Here is a 21,983-nt window from a genome sequence, read left to right as displayed (position 1 = left end):
TTTATAGGAATAATGCTTTGGCTATTACTCAGGAGACTGATCTGGGGATATTGGTTCAAAGCCAACCATGGGCAGAGAAATTTGGGAAATTCTTACCTTCAGTTAGCTACCAAAAAGCTGGAAGTAGGGTTGTGGCTCAAGTGGTAGAGTACCAGTCTTGAGCGAAAACGACAAATGAGAGACCAAGTATGTGAGTTCAGACACAGTACTGGCACAAAATAAAGCTATTAAGTAACTATTAAATTTATGATTTAGCTATAGTTTATATTTAAGAAATTTTAATTAGTATTTAAAAAGTTTAATACTTCTTTGGGAAAAATTGCATTTTAGAGTCAAAATAACCAGCATGTAAGAAAACGAAAGTCTGTGCTTTCTTTTTTATTGTTATGATTGATTTGCTTAAGTAACATCAAAAGTTTGTAATTCTTTTGATTAATATCTAGAGTATTTGCAAATTGTTAGGATAGTCTTTGGGATAGTCTTTTGTTTGAAACATAAGCACATATTTGAAGCATTAGGTGTATAAATTAGGGAACATTGAACAGTTATACTAGTTTTTGAAAGCAGTCAAGTGAAAATGACTCATCTTAGGGAACTTTTGGGTTATTCATTTGTTTATTATTTTTTACTTATTAAGTAGTTGTGCCAAGGGGTTACAGTTCCATGAGTACATTGCTTCTTGATCAAAATCACCCCTTCCAGCTGTCTCCCCTACTTTCCCCATTCTATCCCTACTCTCAAGTCATATAATTCAAGTGTTTACATAATGTATATTGGTTTGGCTTTTTGTGGGGGAGGGGAGGAAGGAGTGCTGGTGCTGGTTCTAGAGCTTAAATTTAGGGCTTGGTGCTGTCCCTGAGCTTTTTGTGCTCAAGGCTAGTGTTCTACCACTTGGGTGAGTAATTGGAGATAAGAGTCTCACAGACTCCTAAGTATCTAGGATTACAGTCATGAGCTGGTAGTGCCTGGCCAGATTTAATTGTTATGAATAGAAATTTTAATTTCAGAAAATGTTGGCTTTTTTCTTGTTTCTGCAAACCTATGAGCTAAACTGCAGTTTTTATTTTATATAGATGATGTGATGCCAGCCACTTACTGTGAAATTGACTTAGATAAGGAAAAAAGAGATGCATTTGTTTATGCTATCAAAAATCACTACTGGTACCAGATGTACATAGATGACTTACCAATATGGGGTAAGTGAATATCATATGTTTTATATATGGTTTGATAAACATGATGAGTTTGTTACAGTGATTGTATACTAGATCATGACATTAATATATTTTCACTATTTTCCACAGTATGATTTTAAAAACCATTTTTTAAGGATACCTGTTCCTTTTTTTTGGTCGGTCGTGGGGCTTGAACTCTGGGCCTGGGCGCTGTCCCTCAACTCTTCAGCTCAAGGCGAGCGCTCTACCACTTGAGCTACAGCGCCACTTCCGAAGGATACCTGTTTCTTAAAGCATTTTTCATATTGCTAAACTTTACATGAAACTCCTTCAAAGTAGAACTTTTATATAGTGTAAATTTTATTTATTTATTTATTTGTCCATTGGTCGTGTGGGGCCTGAATTCTGGGCCTGAGTGCTGTTCTTCAGCTCAAGGCTAGTGCTCTACCACTTGAGCCACAACACCACTTCCAGCATTTTCTGTTTATGTGGTGCTGAGGAACTGAACCCAAAGCTTCTCATGCTAGGCAAGCACTCTACAACTGGGCCATATTCTCAGCCCTGGCTATATCTTAAAGTACCAATGTCTACTAGAAGGGGTGGCATTTATTTGATTAAAGAGGGTGAGGACCTCATTCCTGCAACGCCAAGCACTCTACCACTGAGCCACCTTCCCAGCCCAATATAACTTTTTAGATTCAAGGAATTAAAACAATCTGAGATATCTTTCTGCCCATGTTTTTCTTATACCTTATTTTAACTTGTTCTTTCAAATATAGCATATTGAAGTTTTAACTTTTGGGGAGGGGGGGCTTGAACTTAGGGCCCGACCACTGTTCCTGAGCTTTTTTGCTCCAGGACAGTACTCTACCACTTTAAACTACAGTTCCACTTCTAGTTTTCTGGTGGTTGATTGGAGACAAGAGTCTCATAGACTTTCCTGCCTGGGCTGGCTTTGAACTGTGATCTTCAGTTCTCATCCTCCTGAGTAGCTAGGATGACAGTCATGAGCTACTGGTGTCCAGCCCAAAATAAATGTACTCTTTTTTAAAAAATATATTTTATTGTTATTTTAAGATAAAATAACATTTTATTTTATTTTGGGGGGGTTTATTTATTTGGGGTTTGAACTTGGGGCTTATATACTGTTCCTGAGCTCTTTTGCTCAAGGCTAGCACTCTATCACTTTGAGCCACAGTGCCACCTCCAAATTTTAACTTTCACATGTCATTGTGGTAGTGTGGTTTTGGGTATGATGGTTTCTTTTTCTTCTTCCCCCCTTCTCCCCCCCCCTTTTTTTTTTTTGTTCTAGTACTGAAGCTTCTTACTCAGGGCTTCTTGGTCACCTTTTTGCTCAAACCTGGCATTCTACCACAGGAGTCACACCTCCAGCTTTTGGCTGGCTAAGTGGAACCATAATCCTCACATCTCAGCTTTATCAGTAGTTTGAGATCGTAGTTTCTTGAATAGCTTGTTATTCTGGTTCCAGTGTTATTTTCTGAAGCTTACTATTTAAATTATTTATTTATTTATTTATTTATTTTTGGGTTCAGTCGTGGGGCCTGAATTATGGGCTTTGGTATAATTGTGGCTTTCAATCTTAGTGAAGCTAATTATTAGAAGAATTTCATTATCTTTATTTCTAAACATAACAAAGCTATCTTCTTCAGTTTGTACCAATTAGTAAGAATCACCTTGCTTAATAAGCAAATAATCCTTTGTAAGAAATTAACATATTTTTTCCCTGATACTTCACTGGGATGCATTGACCATAGAGGGATGTCCTGACAGTTTAAAGCTTTGGGAAGTTCATAGATTTGAATGGGGAACATTTGACAAATAGCTGACCATTTGAAGGCATAAGAATCCTCAGCTACCAATTACCATCTCACATTGTTCACATCTTGCCTTCTGATTCCAAAATTAGGATCAAAATAATCATTTAAAAATATTGCCTCATTACTATTTATCTTCAACAGTCCTTTCATTTTGATGACTTCCAGAGACAGATGTAGTACTTGAGGTATAAAGAGTAGGCATTTTAAACTTCAAATAAACACACACACACACAGAGTGTATGTTTGTATCTATGTATAACATCTTTCTAGGATTGGCTAGAACATAGGTTGTTAAGAGAAAAAATAACTCGAAAGGCCTCGAGAAAACTTGGTTTTAGTTTAGTTTGATCATTGGTAGTTCAGTAACCTTGAAAGATGTTGACAAAGCACTCCCCTGAAATTTGAGATGTTAGGGAGTTTATACATATAGGTGGTAATTATTTCAAAGAAAGTAATAGTAATGAGAAAACATGAACTTTGGATCAAATTAGTGTGTAGTTATGCTGAACTACTTAAGTAGTCATGGTATGACTGTGGTGTGTGTTGCTAAATAGAAGCTGAGCTTACAAATTTGCTTTATTCTACTCATGGAGGTAGTAATATTATTATTGGTTTTATTTATGTAAAAGAAATTCAACTTCTCTCCCTCCCCACAGTATAACCCCTGCTTTCACTGTATTTGATGTTGGTATAATTTGTGGAGGGGAAGGAGAAAAACAAGTCGTTTAAATAAGGATACAGGTGGACCCGTTGCAACAATGAGAAGTACAACTCCGTTATGTCGAAAACGAACTTTACAACTTTGGTGGGGGGGGCAGGAAGAATTGGGTGGGGGGCGGGGGAGGATGGGAAGGGGAAACAAAGGAGGAGGCTACAATGCTTGATAAGAAATGTACTCATTATCTTGCCCATGTAATTATAACCTCTCTGTACAGTATTTTCACAATAAAAAATTAAAAAAAAATTTTTAAAAAAGGAGGCAACAATGCTTGATAAGAAATGTACTCATTACCTTGCTCATGTAATTGTAACCCTTCTGTATGGTATTTTCACAATTAAAAAAAACCTTATTAAAAGAAAAAAAATTCAACTTCTGGGATGTTTAGATACTAAATGGTACTACCTTGTATAAAGTATTTTTTCTTTTGTAGGTATTGTTGGTGAAGCAGATGAAAATGGAGAAGATTATTATCTCTGGACCTACAAAAAACTTGAAATTGGTTTTAATGGAAATCGAATTGTTGATGTTAATTTAACTAGTGAAGGGAAGGTGAAACTGGTTCCAAATACAAAAATACAGATGTCATATTCAGTAAGTGTTAGAATACTTGTATGTAGGAAGAACTATTTTCAGTAAGTGTTAGAATACTTGTATGTAGGAAGAACTATGGTAGGAAGAACTATTTGCGATTGTTTTTGAGCTTTAGTAAATGAACATGTAGCTTAAAATTGGATGCAACAGCATAATATTAAAACTTTTCTCAATGTAAGCCTCCTAAAAATGGGACAGATAAACTTCAGGTCTACATAGTATGAGATACCAGTTGTGCATTTGTTGGACATACTATTTACCATTTACTCTAGTAAAGTCACTGAGCAGTTCTAACCCAGCCAGGTTAATTTATATGGTTATATTTTTATGTTGTAGTAGTTCATGTTTCTCTCATTTATCATTGCAAATAGAAATAGAACTATAGAAAAGGTTGCTGGATAGGTATAGTTTACCTTGGTTAATTTGATCTATTGGAATCATTATTCCTGCAGAGTAAGAGCTCATCAGAACCCTCTAGCAACTGTCAAGTTAATTGTTTTATTAGGCTTAAAAATGATGGGAAGGAGAGAGAAAAATCCAATATAGGTAACTTTTCACTTTCCAGGAGTGAGTTAATTTTGAGAGTTTTTCAAGCTTCGTGCATAGTAGATAAATAATATTGGCATAATTTTTGTGCTTATGGAGAAATTTTGTAGTTGTAATAAAAGTAATGCAATCTAAAGATTCTGGGCACTGGTGGCTCATACTGTAATTCTAGCTACTCAAGAGCCTGAGATGTAAGTATTAGGTATTAAAGTCAGCCTGGCAGGAATGTCCATGAGACTCTTATCTACAATTAACCATCAAAAAGCTGTGGTTCAGGTGGTAGAGTGCTAGCCTTGAGCAAAAAAAAAAACTCAGGAACAGCACAAGGTGCTGAGTTTTAGGCCCCAGGATGACATTAAAAAAACCCAATAAACGAAGATAAAGATGTCTTAAGATTTTTATTTTAGTTGATTTAAACATTTGTGGTTTAATACTCAACACATTTATCAGGTCAGAGTATGCAAGGCCACAATAGTAAATAGTCTTTGAAAACAAAATGATCCCTCTAAAGAAAGGTGTGACTTTTGCTTATACACAGAGAAGAAATTTAAGAAAGTTCATTAGTCTTCTTATACCTGTTTAAACTTTTCATACTGGCAATATTGTTTCATCATTTAAGATTCTTCCCAGCCGGGCGCCGGTGACTCATGCCTGCAATCCTAGCTACTCAGGAGGCTGAGATCTGAGGATCACAGTTCAAAGCCAGCTCGGGCAGGAAAGTCCGTGAAACTCTTATCTCCAATAAACCACCAGAAAACTTGAAGTGGCGCTGTATAGCTCAAGTGGTAGAGCACTCGCATTGAGCTGAAGAGCTGAGGGACAGCTCTCAGGCCCAGAGTTCAAGCCCTACAACCGACAAAAAAAAAAAAAAAAGATTCTTCCCCATCGCCCCCACACCCCAGGGCTTAAACTCAAGGCCCAGGTGCTGTCCCTGAGCTTATTTTGTTTAATGCTAGTGTTCTAACATTGGAGGCAGAACTTCACTTTTGGCTTTTTTGGGGGAATAGTTTATTGGAGATAAGAGGCTCATGGACTTTCAGCCCAGGCTGCCTTTGAACTGGGCTCCTCGGATTTCAGTCTCCTGAGTATTTAACAGTCGTGAACCTGGTTTTTCTGTTTTAAGTGTGTAAATACTGTAAATATTTTCAGATTGTACTTTGAGCTTTGTCATTAACTTAATAACTTGTTTACTAGTCTTGGTTTTCAAGTGAAATTTATATTTTTTAGGTAAAATGGAAAAAGTCAGATGTAAAATTTGAAGATCGATTTGACAAATATCTTGATCCGTCATTTTTTCAACATAGGGTAGGTAAATTTTACATTTTAAGACATTGGATATGCATGCAAATCAGTTTCATAAACATTGAGTATTTGCTGTGTATAGGGCATTATAGTGAGAGTTCAAGATTTTATTAATGGTGATTTCAGATGTGAACTTGGGAATCATAGAGTAAAGAGTGATAGGCTGTTTTAGAACATCAATCAAAAGCTCTTTTCTTCATCTGGTGGTTTAAACTAATTAAGCAATACACAAGAAGGAATGCAATGTGTAGGAAGCCAACATGTCAATTTAATTACTAATATTAAAGAATATGGCTTATATTCATCATGAAATGGGCTTTTTACTACTGATGCTCAGAATTAAACAGACCTAACATTCAATGCTGAATTACTACTACAGGTTTCACTATATGGGCATCTGCCCTCATAAAGCCTATGGCGTGGAAAAACATGTGCCTTTTCTTGGATAGGAGTAATGACTGAATGAGTAAAGACGGTTTTTGCTAGTGAAATTCCTTAAACAGAAACATCAAGAATGTGAAGAAACACTTCCACATTCCTCATCCCCCATTAACATATATAAGCTGGATCTCAGCTCATAAGACTAGCAGGTAATATTAGTTCTGAGTTTGTACATTAGTTTGACTTTTTTTTTTGTCATGGTGCTTGAACTGGGCAGGGCCTCTGTACTGTCCCTGAGCTCTTAGCTAAGACCACTTTGAGCCATAGCTCTACTTGTGGTTTTCTGGTGGTTAATTGGAGATAAGAGTCTCACAGACTTTACTGCCCAGTCTGGCTTTGAACCATGGTCCTCCAATCTCAGCCTCCTGAGTAGCTAGGATTACAGGTGTGAACCACCAGTTCCCAGCTAGTTTTGATTTCTTATATCAAAAGATAGGCTTTATCATGGTTATTTCTTGAAGGTTAGAGATAAAAAGACCACAAGGCAATGGGATATATCATACTTCTGGGTTTCTTCCCGAATCACCACTCTTTTGATCTCATTATATTTGTTTGTTTTGGAGGTTTTAATGGCTTGCTTGATAGGCTGGCTGCCTACCATTTGATCCACACCTCCAACTCTTTTTACCTTATCTGTTTTTGAGATAGGGTCTCCCTTTTGGTCTAGCCTGGCCTGGAGTATGATCCTTCTATTTATGCTTCCCCTGTTGCTGGGAACATGATAGGTCCTTGCCATTGTGTCCAGCTTTTTATTGGTTGAAATGGGGCTTAGTGAGCTTTTTGGCCAAGCTGACATTCAACTTCAGACATCCCAATCTCAGTTTCCTGAGGATCTAGGATTATTGGCCACTGTGGACTACCAAGTCTGGCTTGATCTAATCTTTTGTGTGCTTTATGTTTGCTAGGCAGGTGCTCTGCAACTTGATTAAGCCCCCTCTTTTTAAGATACAGCAAAAACATTACATTTGTACACTGATTATGTCAGTGCAGAGTACAAAACTGTGTAGAGAAACAGGAGAATTCGTATAGTGCCTTCCAGAAGTAGGGAGGAGGGAATGAGATGAGATCTGCGTTAGTGTTGTAGTGATTCTTAATTCATTGGCTAAAAGCGGAATCTAGCTCAGGTTCTGCTGTTTATCATAATCTGGTCAAATGACTGAATTCTTCAGCTTGTATCCTTAGTATTAGAGCAAGGATCACGATCATGATACCTTGTGGGGTCTTGGAGCAGTTTTACTTTGATAGTGTTCCTGAAGCTTCTAGTCAGTGTTTGGCACACAACAGGTACTCTGTATAAGACGGCATTGTTGTTGCCCATTTGTTGTTCATCTCTAGTTGTATTCTAGAATTCAGGAGCAATTGAAAATGTAGCTTTGTGTTTAGTCTTTTGAGGAACCTCCATACTGCTTTCCAGAGGTCCCCTGTGACCTAGCAATCCCACTTTCTGGGCATTTACCCAAATGACCACAAACAAGGCCATACTAAAGCTACCAGCACAATTATGTTTATTGGATCATTATTCACCATACCAACCCAGATGCCCCTCAGTAGATAAATGGGTCAAGAAAATGTGGGGTGTGTGTGTGTGTGTGTGTGTAATGGAATTCTGTGAATTCATCAAAAAGAATGATACCCCATTTGTAAGAAAATGGAAGGACTTAGAAAAAGTCATATTAAGTGAAGTAAGGTAGACCCAAAGAAACCTAGGTCCCATGGTTTCCCTTATTTGTAATAAATGGTATACGTTTAGGATAATCTCAGCAGATGAGCAGAATATAAGATGATGCTAAGCAAAATGAACCCCAAGACATGGACACACGAAGTTTTTATTTGTTGTTGTATTTGTTTTGTTTGTTTTAGTGTATTACGCGATTTCTTCTTTTGTGTTTTCCTCCCTATAGTTTATCCCCTATTGTCATTGTATTTGATTTTGGTACACTGGGTATTGTATATATGTTTATCTGAATTAGGGAAGGGAAGCAGAACAAAAAAATAATGAGAAAAGAAAAGGGGGAACCAATTTGACAGTGATTTGGGAGAGGTAGGGGAGGAGGGAAAGTGGGAGAAAAATGAGGGAAGGGGTAACTCACTACATTACTTATGTAACTAACGCCTTATGTACATCACGTTGGCAATAAAATTAAATTTTAAATGAAAAAAAAATGCAGCTTTAGGATTAACACCACTAGGGGGTGCTAGAGGGTAGCAGTTGGTAGGGTCAGGAAGGCAGCTTTAGTCTATGACAACTGTGTTGATTTTAGTGTTTTAAGATTGTTACTCAGAGAAAGAGAATTAACACTTAATTCTTTTTTTTTTACCATTCACAGTGCCATACTTTATGTATGTTATTAAACACAAATCACATACAAGTTTTTTTTTGTTCCATTTTTTTAGATTACCAAAGCCATATAGAAATTGGCAGCACTGGACTTAAAATTTACAGGCCTGTTTGTTTTTCACTCCTATGCTTTTTCCCTGAAAAGTAAAATAGCATATGTCATATGGCTAAATTATGGTCCATTTGAATGTATAGGTGATAGTGTGTTTTCATGAATGTATAGGTGATAGTGTGTTTTCAGTGTAGAGAAGTTTACTGTAAAGAAAACCAATTTCCATGAATTTAGATCTTTATGTAAAAGTTTTTAGAGACTTTTTTCTACTAGTGTCCAGTTGCCGTGAAACCTATACATTTTGTAACTGATATTTCACATAACATTATTTTCTGTTATTTTAGATCCATTGGTTTTCAATTTTTAATTCCTTCATGATGGTGATCTTCTTGGTGGGCTTAGTTTCAATGATTTTAATGAGAACTTTAAGAAAAGATTATGCCCGGTACAGTAAAGAAGAAGAAATGGATGACATGGTGAGAAAACATTTTATACTACATTTAGTAAAAAACAACAGCATAATATAAGTAACAGTTTTTAACTTACAAATCCATGAGGCCAGGTTAGATTTTCGAATTTAGAATTTTTAATTTTAAAAAAGATCTAAAGTGAGGGGGTAACAATGCTGCATAGGAAATAGACTCATTACCTTACTCATGTAACTGTAACCCCTTTGTACGGTATCTTTACAACAAAAATACATTGCACTGTGTCTTTACAGTAAAAAAATGCATCTCCTCCAAAAATGTCTAAAGTGTAGTATTCCAGGTTTTTAGTTCCAGCTACTCAAGAAGATGAGATGAGATAAGATCACTTGAGCTCAGAAATTCAAGTTCTTTGGGGGGGAGGGGTCCAGTCGTGGGGCCTGAACTCTGTGCCTGGGCGCTGTCTCTCAGTTCTTCAGCTTAAGGCCAGCACTCTACCATTTGAGCTACAGCGCCACTTCTGGCTTTTTTTCCCCCTGCTTATGTGGTGCTGAGGAATTGAACCTAGGGCCTCATGCATGCAAGGCAAGAGCTCTACCACTGAGCCACCTTCCCAGCTCCAGAAATTCAAGTTTTATATGGCATCCTAGTGAGACTCATTTCTCCCTCCTTCCCTTCCTTCTTTCTTCTTTTCCTTTCTCCCTCCTTCCTTATTTCCTTCCTTTCTTTTTGTGCCAGTCCTAGAGATTGAACTGAGGGCCTGGACACTAGTTATGACCTATTTCTGCTCAAGGCCAGCACTCTACCACTTAAGCCACAGCTTCACATCCTCCTCCCCTCCTTTTTTGGTAGTTAATTGGAAATAAGAATCTCATGAACTTTCTTGCTTGGGCTGGCTTCAAACCATGATCCTCAAGTCTTAGCCTCCTGAGTAGTTAGGATTATAAGCATGAGCCATTGTAAGCCAGTGATACTCATTTTCTTAAAAAATGAAACTTTGTTGGGGGTTTGGCTGTGTGGTAGAACACTTGCTTAGTATGAGCAAAGCTTTTGGATTCAATCCCCATCACTACAAATTTTAAATAATTAATAAACTAGAAGAGGAAGAGAGGGAAGGAAGGAGGCATGAAAAGTAGATAGCATCACCTCCCCCACAGTATAACCCCTGCTTTCACTATATTTGATGTCAGTATAACTTGTGGAGGAGATGGGGAAAAACAAGTCATTTAAGCATACAGGTGGACCTGTTGCAACAATGAGAAGTACAAGTTGTCATGTCCAAAACGAGCTTTACAACGTCGGTGGGGGGGGGGGGGGGCGGGGAGAAGGATTGGGACTGGGGGAGAGGGGAAGGCTGGGAAGGGATGTGAAGGGTAAACAAAGGAGGAGGCTGCAATGCTTGGTAAGAAATGTACGCATTATCCTGCCCATGTAATTGTAACCTCTCTGTACAGTAAGTTCACAAATGAAATAAAATAAATAAATAAATAGAAAAAAAGAAAAGTAGATAGCATCAAATATAATAATGGCTTTTTAGCAAGACATGAAAATGTTCACCCAAGTGAGATAACATTCTAAGTTATTAAAGCAGACATTATGTTAACTTTGAAATGTCTTTTTTGAATATTTAGAGTGCTTTTAAAAAGGTATAAACTTGGAGAAAGGGAAACCTTTATTTTTCTATGTTTTTATTTGATTCTGACTGGTTTTCTTTTCTCTGTATGTATTGTATATACTTAAATACAGGATAGAGACCTAGGAGATGAATATGGATGGAAGCAGGTGCATGGAGATGTATTTAGACCATCAAGTCACCCACTGATATTTTCTTCTCTCATTGGTTCTGGGTGTCAGATATTTGCAGTGTCTCTCATTGTTATTATTGTTGCAATGATAGAAGATTTATATACAGAGTAAGTGCTTATATTTAACTTTATTTACCTTTTTGGGTTTTTTTTGCTAAATGTTATAAATTGATTCTACTTAAATATTTGCTTATTTAGAATCTCAATACTATACAGATAAATAGGGAGCAGTAACTGTCAGCTATGCGTATGTATATTCCTCTGTACATGCTAAAACTTGCTAGCATTACTGAACTTATGGTTGAATATAACAGTTGAGTTCGAATAAGATAAGCAGAGGTTACTTTCAATGCAAAATGGTTATAAATTGAGCAGTTTTTTCTTTTTTCTTTGAAGTTCATAACTCAATGAGATCGTTATAAGAAACACCAGAATTTCACAGTAACTAAATTAGTACTTCCCATTTACATTAAAACTGGTAACTGTATACAAAATAGGAACAAAAAAATATTGTACATGATGGTAAAGGATGATAGACAAATCACAGATGTCTGTTTGTATGTGATATTAATTAACTCTGGAACATTTTAAAAGATTAGGGTGGGCCTGCACTGACGCTGCTGCTTCACTTTTCATGGAGAATAGTATAGCAGCAGCAAGGGAAGGCAAAGCAATTGCTTACTGGATTCTCCTCCAGTCTCAGGACTTGGAGGCTGCCTCAGTGCTGTTTTCAAGTGTAGATGAAAATGGCTTATTTAGGGCCTGGGAGTAAAATGCCTATAGAATATTTATGAACACAGAGATGAAGGATATATGTGATTTTTAAAACTGGCAGATGAGGGGCTGGGGGTTTAACCCAGCGGAAGGGCGCCTGCCCGGCGCGTGCAAGGCCCTGAGTTCGGTCCTCAACCCTGGAAAAAAAAAAAGAAAAAAAAAACTGGCAGATGATTATAACTTCATTTCTCTGGCACCATCAAACATATTATCATCATTTTGTACTCGTAAATACATGGGCAGCCTTTTTTTTCTTTTGACCAGTCCTTGGGCTTGAACTCTGGGCCTGGTTGCTATGCCTAAGCCTCTTTGTGCTCAAGCTTAGTGCTCTACTACTTGAGCCACAGTGCCACTTCCGGCTTGTTTTTGAGTAGCTGATTGAAGAGTCTCACAGGAATTTTCTTGCTGGGCTGTGTTTGAACCATGATCCTTTGATCTCAGCCTCCAGAGTAGCTAGGATTATAGGCATGAGCCACCAGCACCCAGCAGTGGGCAGGCAGCCTTTTGATAATCAGCCTTTGTACTGATACTAGGAACTTGTGGTGTTAGAATGGTTCTACACTGAAAGCAGCTTTCCTTTCCTTTTTTTTTTTTTAAATTTGAGAAAAGTAATTATATATTTTCACCCATCAGCACTCTGTCTTCTTTCCATTTCCCCTCCCACTGATTTCCTCTGTCAGGTCCCCCCGTTTATATTCATGTCCTGTTAATATCATCATAATTATCATCATTTCAGGTCTTGTTTCTGCATATAAGCAAAAATGGGATTTTTGGCCTTTAAGTTTCCAGTTCCACCAATTTTCCTTCAAACTATGTCTTCAGTTTTTTCTTTGGGATGAATAATATTTTATGGTGTATATATACCAATATATATCATATTTAAAAAATGCATGTATACAGGTATTGCTGTTCATTGTTAGCTTACATTCTTTTGAGTATTTTTCTAGTGGCAGTGCAGGATCTTATTTGTAATTTTTCAAGGAACTTCCATATGTATTTTAATAGTGGTTGTACTAATTTACATTTTCACCAACAGTGTTCTCATTTGTTTTTTGTTGTTCTTGATGTTTTCCCACCATTCTGACAAAGATGAAATCTTAGTCAGGTGATTTGCTTTTCGTATGGCTAAGATCGTCATTAACCATTTGTGTTTTTTCTTTTGAGAACTGATTCATTTGCTCATTTGATAATTTTGTTTTTATATTTTCACTTTTGTCTGATGAATAGCATGCAAAGATTTTCTCTCATTCTGTGGGCTGTCTCTTGATTCTGATAATTTTTTTCCTTTGATATGTAGAAGCTTTTTTTTTTTTTTGGTCCAGTTGTGGGGCCTGAACTCTGGGCCTGAGTACTGTCCCTCAGCTCTTCAGCTCAAGGCTAGCGCTCTACCACTTGAGCCACAGCACCTTTTTTTTTCTTTTTGCTTATGTGGTGCTGGGGAATCGAACCCAGGGCCTCATGCATGCAAGGCAAGCTCTGTACCACTGAGCCACCTTCCCAGCCCCTGAAGCTTTTTAATTTAATCCCATTTGTCATTTTATATCCTGGGCAGTCGGAGTCTTATTAAAAAAGAATAGTTGCTTATTACTATATTTTAAAGAGTTTTCCATAGCATTTTCTTACCTTAAGATCTTTGATTTATTTCAAGTTGATTTTTGTACAGGGCATGAATGTGTACTTTCAGTCTTTTACATGTGGATATCCAGTTTTCCTAGTACCATTTGATGAAGTGTTTTTTGTTTTGTTTTGTTTTTTGCTCTTTTGTCAACTCTCAGATGATTATAGCTATGTGGACTTATTTCTGGTTCTAATATTCCATTGGTTTGTGTGTCTATCTTTGTACAATTCTTTTTTTTTTCTAACTGTAGCTCTGTAGTATAATTTGAAGTACGATACCTCCAACAAAATTGAAAAGTAGATTTTTTTTTTCTTGGCGGTATTAGGATTTGATTGAACACATTTGCTATGTTAGCATTCTGTCTCCTTTTATCTACACTCTCAGTCTTGAAAGCAACCTGTTTTCAGCATAGTTAGGTCTGTGTCAACTCTGAAACACACATGTATAATGAGAATGGTTTATATTTGTTAATGATATGGAAAAAAATAAATTACCACTTGCAGTGTCTAATTGGGTTCTTGAGAAACAGATGTAGTTCTTGGAACTGATTAACTTTGAGGCTCATAATCCTTATGTTATACTGTGTTTAGTTAGTTGTATATTAATGGGAATGGGATATTGCAGAGTTTGCACTATTGTGTATCAGCTTAATGAGAAAGTGAACATAGGTAAGATACATAGCATAAGAAGTCTACATATTGCAAGACCAATAGTTAAACAGTATATAGAAGGTTAATTAATGAGTACCTGTTTATATAACAGCAAATGATATGCTGCAATTTATCATTTTAACATTTAAAAAATATCTTTTCCAGTTCTATCCCACAGGAGGTTAGTCTGAATTTCTTACATGTTGTTGTAGTAAAGGTTAGTGATTTTGTCAGTCATGGGGCTTGAACTCTGGGTCTGGGGGCTGTCCCTCAGCTCTATCACTTGAGCCACTGCGCCACTTCTGGTTTTCTGGTGGTTTATTGGAAATAAGAGTCTCACAGACTTAGCTGCCCAGGCTGGCTTTGAACCGCAATCCTCAGATCTCAGCCTCCTGAGTAGCTAGGATTACAGGCATGAGCCACAGGCGCCTGGTAGGTAGTGGTTCTTGATCTGAGTCAGTGTTGCCTTGTGGACCAATAGACTTTTTAAAAAAATGTTCTTTAGCAGCATAAAGGAAACTACATAAGAAAACTTTCAGTAAAATACCATTTAAAATAATAGTGGTTTTTAAAAAAATTAATTTTATTGTTATAGTATTGTAGAGAGAGAGGTTAGCATTTCACGTTAGGATTTTTTTTTTCCTTTGGGTGGGGGAAGAGTGTTCTGGGTTTGAACTCAGAACTTCATGTTTGCTTTTGTTTTTGTTTTTGTTTTTTTTGGGCCCAGTTGTGGGCCTGAACTCGGCCTGGGTGCTGTCCCTCAGCTCTTCAGCTCAAGGCTAGCACTCTACCATTTGAACCACAGTGCCACTTCCGGCTTTTTTCTTTTTGCTTATGTGGTGCTGAGGAATCGAACCCAGGGCCTCATGCATGCAAGGCAAGCGCTCTACCACTGAGCCACCTTCCCAGCCCAGAACTTCATGTTTGCTAGGCAAGCACTCTATAACCTGAGCTTTGTCCCTGCCCCCAAATAGGAATATTTCATATGATTAACCCATTTCCCTTTTATTTCTAGTGGCAGGCAAGAATATCAAACATTTGATCAGGTTAAGAAAAGGAATATTTTAGTCACTTTTCTGTGACTATTCTGTTGCATATGATGGGATTAGTTTACAGGTTGCAGAACAGTTTTGCTGCCAGCTTATAATATTGTTGCCAAAAAATGTGATTCTTGTTTGGAATATGTTAAAAAATTTAGCTGCAGAAACAGGAAAAAAATGTTGGATCAGTCTCTTGTCATTTATGTGCAGTTTTAACTAGAAATTCACTTACTAGAGAAGCTCTTGAGGTCTTTTGTATCTTGAGTATATTTTTTCCTATGTTAAATATCTTTGAAATTAAATTAATTGATAAGGGAACAGACTACATGATTTTTTTCTTTATTTATATTGTTGTTTTTAATTTATCATGTGTTTCTTTTGCCATTTTAGGAGGGGTTCTATGCTCAGTACAGCCATATTTGTCTATGCTGCTACATCTCCAGTGAATGGTTATTTTGGAGGAAGTCTGTATGCTAGACAAGGAGGTAACTTAGGAGTTATATATTTTTAATTACAGATACTATTTCTTTACTGTGAAGCATTTGGAATTTAAAATGGGTAGAATAGCATTGTAAAATCCTTTATTAGGCCATTTTTATAATCTCTACCAAACCTATTATGTGTTCTAGCTTGTCTTTATAGAACCTTTGCATTTTATTTCCTGTAGTGGAGCTGTGGCTCAAGTGATAAAACACCAGCCTTGATCACAAAAAGCTCAGGGACAGCACCTAGGCCCTGAGTTCAAGCCTCAGGGCCAACACACACATACACACATTATGAATAACTGGTAGATAATCTTCATTGTGAAATTAATCCCAAGGAACTCCTAGAAGAACACACACATTTGTTAGTTGATATCATGTTGCTTTGAGGTGCCTTTGTCCCTAAGTATGTACCATGTGAGGTCTTTATCTAGAGTGTAATTTTGAAGATGAATATAAAGGTATGCTGAATGGCCTGTGGGTAAAGCTTCTGGACAGTGAAAAGAGAATAGGAAGGTGGGCTATTTGTGATTTAAAATCACAGATTTTTCTTTTTCAGTATCATAGAAAGCATTTTATCTTAAATACCTCAACCTAAACATGATGAGGATAACAAACATGATAAAGGTTGCTGCTCTTGCTGTTTCTTTCAGGGGTACATAGGTTTGTTTTTCCTGTAATAATAATCTGGGGTCAGAAGGATGCTCAGAGTTTATGAATATAGGGTTGTTGAAAGACTTTATATTCTCAAAGACAGAGACTATTTAGTATGATTTTTTTTCACAGCCTGTTCAAGCATTATGAGCATTAGGGGATCCTGCTTTCTATTGGTAGACGCAGAGATTTATAGTTATAAGAAACCAGAGCATACGATCACTTCAATTTCCCCAAGGATATATTTTTTTTTTTTTTTTTTGGGTCCGGATGTGGGGCCTGAACTCTGGGCCTGGGTGCTGTCCCTCAGCTCTTCAGCTCAAGGCTAGCGCTCTACCACTTGAGCCACAGCGCCACTTCCGGCTTTTTGCTTATGTGGTGCTGAGGAATCGAACCCAGGGCCTCATGCATGCAAGGCAAGCACTCTACCACTGGGCCACCTTCCCAGCCCTCCCCAAGGATATTCTATTTGCCATTGCTTTTCTTTGGTTTATGGAATTCTTTGGATTGCCTACAGGCATATTCTGGATTCTAACAGTTTTACTTAGGTGTTCAGTCTGTGAAATCTACCTTTATGCCTCGGAAACAAGTTCTATCACATGGGACTATATCCTAAGGAAACATGGATGCCTAAAGCAACTTCAGCTGTTCTTAGGCTAAAAGTTTTAGTTTATAACTCTCAAAAGAGTCTTCACAGCAGCAACATTTAAACAGGAAATTTATTCAGGTTTGGACATAAATTTGCTTTTTTTTCTGATTAAGAGTTAAGAACAGCCAGCTCTTATTTCTTTACTACACTTAACTCTTAAAAATTGAAAGCAGCCTGGCACCAATGGCTCACTCCTGTCATCCTGGGTACTCAAGAGCTGAGATCTGATGAGGATTGTGGTTTAAAGCCAGCTTGGGCCATCCTGCCCAAGTCTGTGAAACTCTTATCTGATTAACCACCCGAAGCCAAAAGGGAAGCTGTAGCTTAAGTGGTAGAGTAGTAGCCTTAAGCAAAAAAAGCTCAGGGACAGCACCTAGGCCTTGAGTTAAAGCCCCAGGACTGGTGTGTGCCAAATTCATCCACCTGTACACATACCCTCACACAGGTACACAATTGAAAGCATTTAAGCTCAGGTCTGTGGTATGAAATCTTTGCATTATTAAGAACATCTTCTGAGGGGCTGGGAAGGTGGCTCAGTGGTAGAGCGCTTGCCTTGCATGCCTGAGGCCCTGGGTTCGATTCCTCAGCACCACATAAGCAAAAAGAAAAAAAGCCGGAAGTGGCGCTGTGGCTCAAGTGGTAGAGTGCTAGCCTTGAGCTGAAGAGCTGAGGGACAGCGCCCAGGCCCAGAGTTCAGGCCCCACGACCGGGGCCCCCCCCCCCAAAAAAAAAGAACATCTGATTGGTTGTGCCCAGAGAAAGTCTGATTGTATCATGGTAATTTCGTTGGAATGGTCGCTAAGAATCAGGCTTAATGTAGAGGCTGGCCCACAAAGTCAAGAGTTTTTCACTTACCTCTCAAAATTGGATCTGTACTGGAGCTGGAGGTTTTCTCCTTGTCCTCTTCATACTAAATAAATAATACTCGACTCTTGAAGCTAGGGATAACCTGGAACTTGAAGAATTCCACTAGTCTTTATTAGCTATTGATTTGAAAGTTATTAAGATCTCATATTTCATGGTCTTTTTATTAAATTTGTAAGTAAATAATTGGTACTAGATAAATGCATTTTTTACATTGATGGTATTTGTGTGTCTAGTTCTGGTTTTTATAATTTCCCTTGTTTTTCAGGAAGGAGATGGATAAAGCAGATGTTTATTGGGGCATTTCTTATCCCAGCTATGGTGTGCGGCACTGCCTTCTTCATCAACTTTATAGCCATTTATTACCACGCCTCAAGAGCCATTCCTTTTGGAACAATGGTAAGTTACTTGAATCTTCCTTATAAAGTAAGAATAAACATTCTAATTATGAAGTCTCTGCCTCTCCAGAGTATTTTTTTTAAGGTTTCTGATAGTTTTAGCCAGTCTCTTCTGAATCCTAGAAAGTTAGATGATGAGAAAAATATTATTAGGATCTATAAAATTTTGGCTAAAATTTAAAGGTAGTTTAACTTCCTTCTTGCTTGATTCTGTGAGCCAGTAATGAGAAGCTGACTATATGTAAGGCAAAAGAAAGCACGCTATAGCTTTTTATCAGAGATGGCAAAAACTGGTGAATATATTTTAGAAAAAATAATGATATAGTAAGAAGTATGTTTTGAGGTGATAGGTGAGTGCAGTGGTAGGAAGAAACTGCCTCCATATTTTTTTATTAACAGAATTTTAGAACTTCACTAAGCATTATAGGACTTCACTAAATTCATTATGCATCATATTAATGATATATATTGATACAAATATTAAAAGTCCTTTTATATTTTAGCAATACTCACAGACTTTGAAATGTTTTGGATTATTTAAATATTTTAAAAGTAGAACAAAGATACAGTCCTACTTTACATCGTTAACTAGCAGTCTCCCAACTTTTCCTTTATTTTTTTGCCAAAAGCATAATCTTAGATTCAAACTAGACTTCATTCTTGATGTGTACTTGTGTGTACATATACACATACCTTGCAAGTTGCATGTAAGACACAAATAGCTTTAGCAATGTCATACAGGCAGTGAGTGATAGAATAGCAACTAGACTATACATCTCTTTCAGAGTTTTAGCCTTATTTATAGTTTCTATCACACAAGAGTTATCCAAATGGCTTCAGAGAAATTTCAGATGACTGATTGGTTTACAATTTCAACTTTTTAGATACACTGCACTGAATTGTCAGTACTTTTTAGTTGGGAATTAGGAACATTTTGAAATATATCGATAATAGCCATTCTGCATATCTAAAGGCTAGTTTTAGATCTGGAGGGGGATCTTTTTTAAAAACATTAAAAATTTTTTTATTGTTGTTATAAAGGTGATATATACAGAGGGGTTGCAGTTATGTCAGGTAATGAGTACATTTCTGTTTGTCACCTCTTCAGTATCACCCCTTCCTTTGCTCTTTCCCAGTTTTTCCCTCCCATCCCTACCTACAAATTATATAGCTCATTATACTGAGTACCACTATTGCATTTGTTTGGAAGGGGATCTTGAACATATTCAGAAATATGCCATAGGCTTTAGAAATCAGATTTCACAATGTACAGGGAAATGTTTTATCATAGCTTGCATCTTGAGCCATAACTGGGAAAGTGACTTGAAAATTGGAGATTCTCAGAAATGAAATTCATGGTATGTAATCAGAAATCACAATAATGAGGAAGAATTTGAGACCAAGTTTACTATATAGATACTTTTTGGTGATAAAGACTATAACAGTAATTTCAGCTACTCTGGAGACAGAGAGCCAAGAGGATCACAGTTTGAGGCCAACCTAAACTAGAAGTTAGTAAAACCCCATTTCAACATGTAAGCATGTGTGGTGGTGCTACCTGTACTCCTCGATATGTGGGAAGTATATGAAGATCATCACCTAAAGTCAGCCTAGGCAAAAATACAAAACGCTACCTCCAAAATAACTAAACCAAAAAAGGACTAGAGGTCCTTTTGTATTTGCTTAAGTATTCTAATGGTTTCCTAGCAAGTGCAAGGCCCTGAGTTCAAATACCATACCCAGAACAACAAAACCCAAAAGACCCAAAACTGTAAAGCAGTATGTATCTAAAAAGTGGCTGGAAGAGTAAAGAATACCCCAAATTATGTACCTTATACTCAGAAGTAAAGGTATATAAAAATAGTGCTAGGAGAGTCCTTTTTCTTTTTTTCTTTTGCCAGTCCTGGGCTTGAATTCTGGGCCTACACTCTGTCCCTGAGCTCCATTTGCTCAAGTCTAGCACTCTACCCTTGAGCCAGAGCTCTACTTCGGCTTTTTTCTGTGATTACTTGGAGATAAGAGTCTCATGGACTTTTCTGCCCAGGCTGGCTTTTAACCTCAAGCCTCAGATCTCAGCCTTGTAATAGCTAGGATTACAGGCATGAGCCACCAGCACCCCAGCTGAGAACAATAATTTTTTTTTTTTTTTTGGGTCCGGTTGTGGGGCCTGAACTCTGGGCCTGGGTGCTGTCCCTCAGTTCTTCAGCTCAAGGCTAGCACTCTACCACTTGAGCCACAGCGCCACTTCCGGCTTTTTTCTTTTTGCTTATGTGGTGCTGAGGAATCGAACCCAGGGCCTCATGCATGCAAGGCAAGCGCTCTACCACTGAGCCACCTTCCCAGCCCCCATATAAGTAATGTTTGAATAACTAATTTAAGTACTGTAAAACAACATAGGCAAGTTTACTCTTCTAGGGGAAAAGGGAGAACGTTTGTTACACCTTATAGAATATTTTGAAATTGATATTGATAAAGCACAAGATTAATGACAGGGGTAATGAATATTGGGAGCCAGTATGGATTCATTAAAGGGAAATTGTTTCATTTCCTTTTTTGGTAAGTTTTAATAGACTAGAAGAACAAAAGAGTACAAATGAAGTATCACATCTAAAGAAATGTGGTTAAAATAGTAGTGCAGCAGATATATATTAGCTAAATAATTACAGAGTTAAGTATTGATGTTACTTTTGTAGTGCATTACATTTGTGTGTTAGGGTTATGTGGTTGATATTCTTGTCTCTAACCTATTGAAATGATTATTAATAACTCAAAGACATAGTGATCTCCTAATTAAGTTGAAAAAGGATATGAGACCAAGGAGCAAATTAGTTATGGAATACAGAAGACAGCATACATCAAACAAAATTATTATCTGGCTGAAATTATGTGCCAGATCTAAAAAGATTAATCATAAGGACAGATGATAACACATTATTTGCAGCATGCTTTGTAGATTACAGAACATTTACATTCTCATTATCTCATATAGTTTTAGAAGAATTCTCAAAGGGAAGCAGAGCCAGTATTATGGCCCACTTATTTCTTAGACTTTTGCATAATAATTTACCCCAAATTCCATTTTCTTTGTTTTGGTGGTGCTGGTGGTGGTGATTATCAGGTTTTTTGATCATAGATATTTTTTGTTGCAATTATTTACATTTTTCCTTTTCAAAAAATTGAAATCACTTCTTCTCAAAATTATTTTGGCTTTTTACTATTTTATTTTTACATAAAATTTAGAATCAGCTTGTTGGTTTCTACAAACTTTAGGACTTTGATTGGGAGTAATTGGCATCTTAACGTTACTGAATCATTTGAGTCATGAACATAATATGTCTCTTATTTACATACCTTTAATTTTTCTCAACAGGGATTTATTGATGTTAATGTTTGTGTTTTATACATATTTTTGTTGAATTTATCCGTATGTATGTGTGTATATATATATATATATATAGTGTGTGTGCATGCATGTGCATATGTGTGTACACATGTGTGTGTACAAGTGTGCATGTGTGCACTACTCCTGGGGCTTGAACTCAGGGGCTCTTATGTGCTCCATTGGTAGTTAATTGGAAATAACATTCTTGCCTCGGTTGACTTCAAACTATGATTCTAAG

At 37.1% G+C, this 21,983-nt stretch overlaps 1 protein-coding gene across 1 annotated transcript in view; it reads left to right on the top strand.

The window, feature by feature from the left end:
* The window catches only part of LOC138826173 (transmembrane 9 superfamily member 3), a 58,184-nt gene that overhangs the window by 18,054 nt on the left and 18,147 nt on the right, over positions 1–21,983 (top strand). Inside the window, exons 3-9 of the mRNA XM_070021316.1 lie at positions 1,074–1,196; positions 4,165–4,325; positions 6,099–6,176; positions 9,349–9,480; positions 11,176–11,342; positions 15,707–15,801; positions 18,234–18,364. Coding sequence (XP_069877417.1) covers positions 1,074–1,196; positions 4,165–4,325; positions 6,099–6,176; positions 9,349–9,480; positions 11,176–11,342; positions 15,707–15,801; positions 18,234–18,364 — 887 coding nt within the window. The remainder of the gene's footprint in view (positions 1–1,073; positions 1,197–4,164; positions 4,326–6,098; positions 6,177–9,348; positions 9,481–11,175; positions 11,343–15,706; positions 15,802–18,233; positions 18,365–21,983) is intronic.

This window comes from Dipodomys merriami, unplaced genomic scaffold (genome assembly GCF_024711535.1).
Source record: "Dipodomys merriami isolate MVZ:Mamm:240054 unplaced genomic scaffold, mDipMer1.0.p SCAF_14, whole genome shotgun sequence".
Classification (NCBI taxonomy): Eukaryota; Metazoa; Chordata; class Mammalia; order Rodentia; family Heteromyidae; genus Dipodomys; species Dipodomys merriami.
The sequence above is the reverse complement of the archived record's forward strand: the minus strand, read 5'-3'. Positions and strand labels throughout refer to the sequence as shown.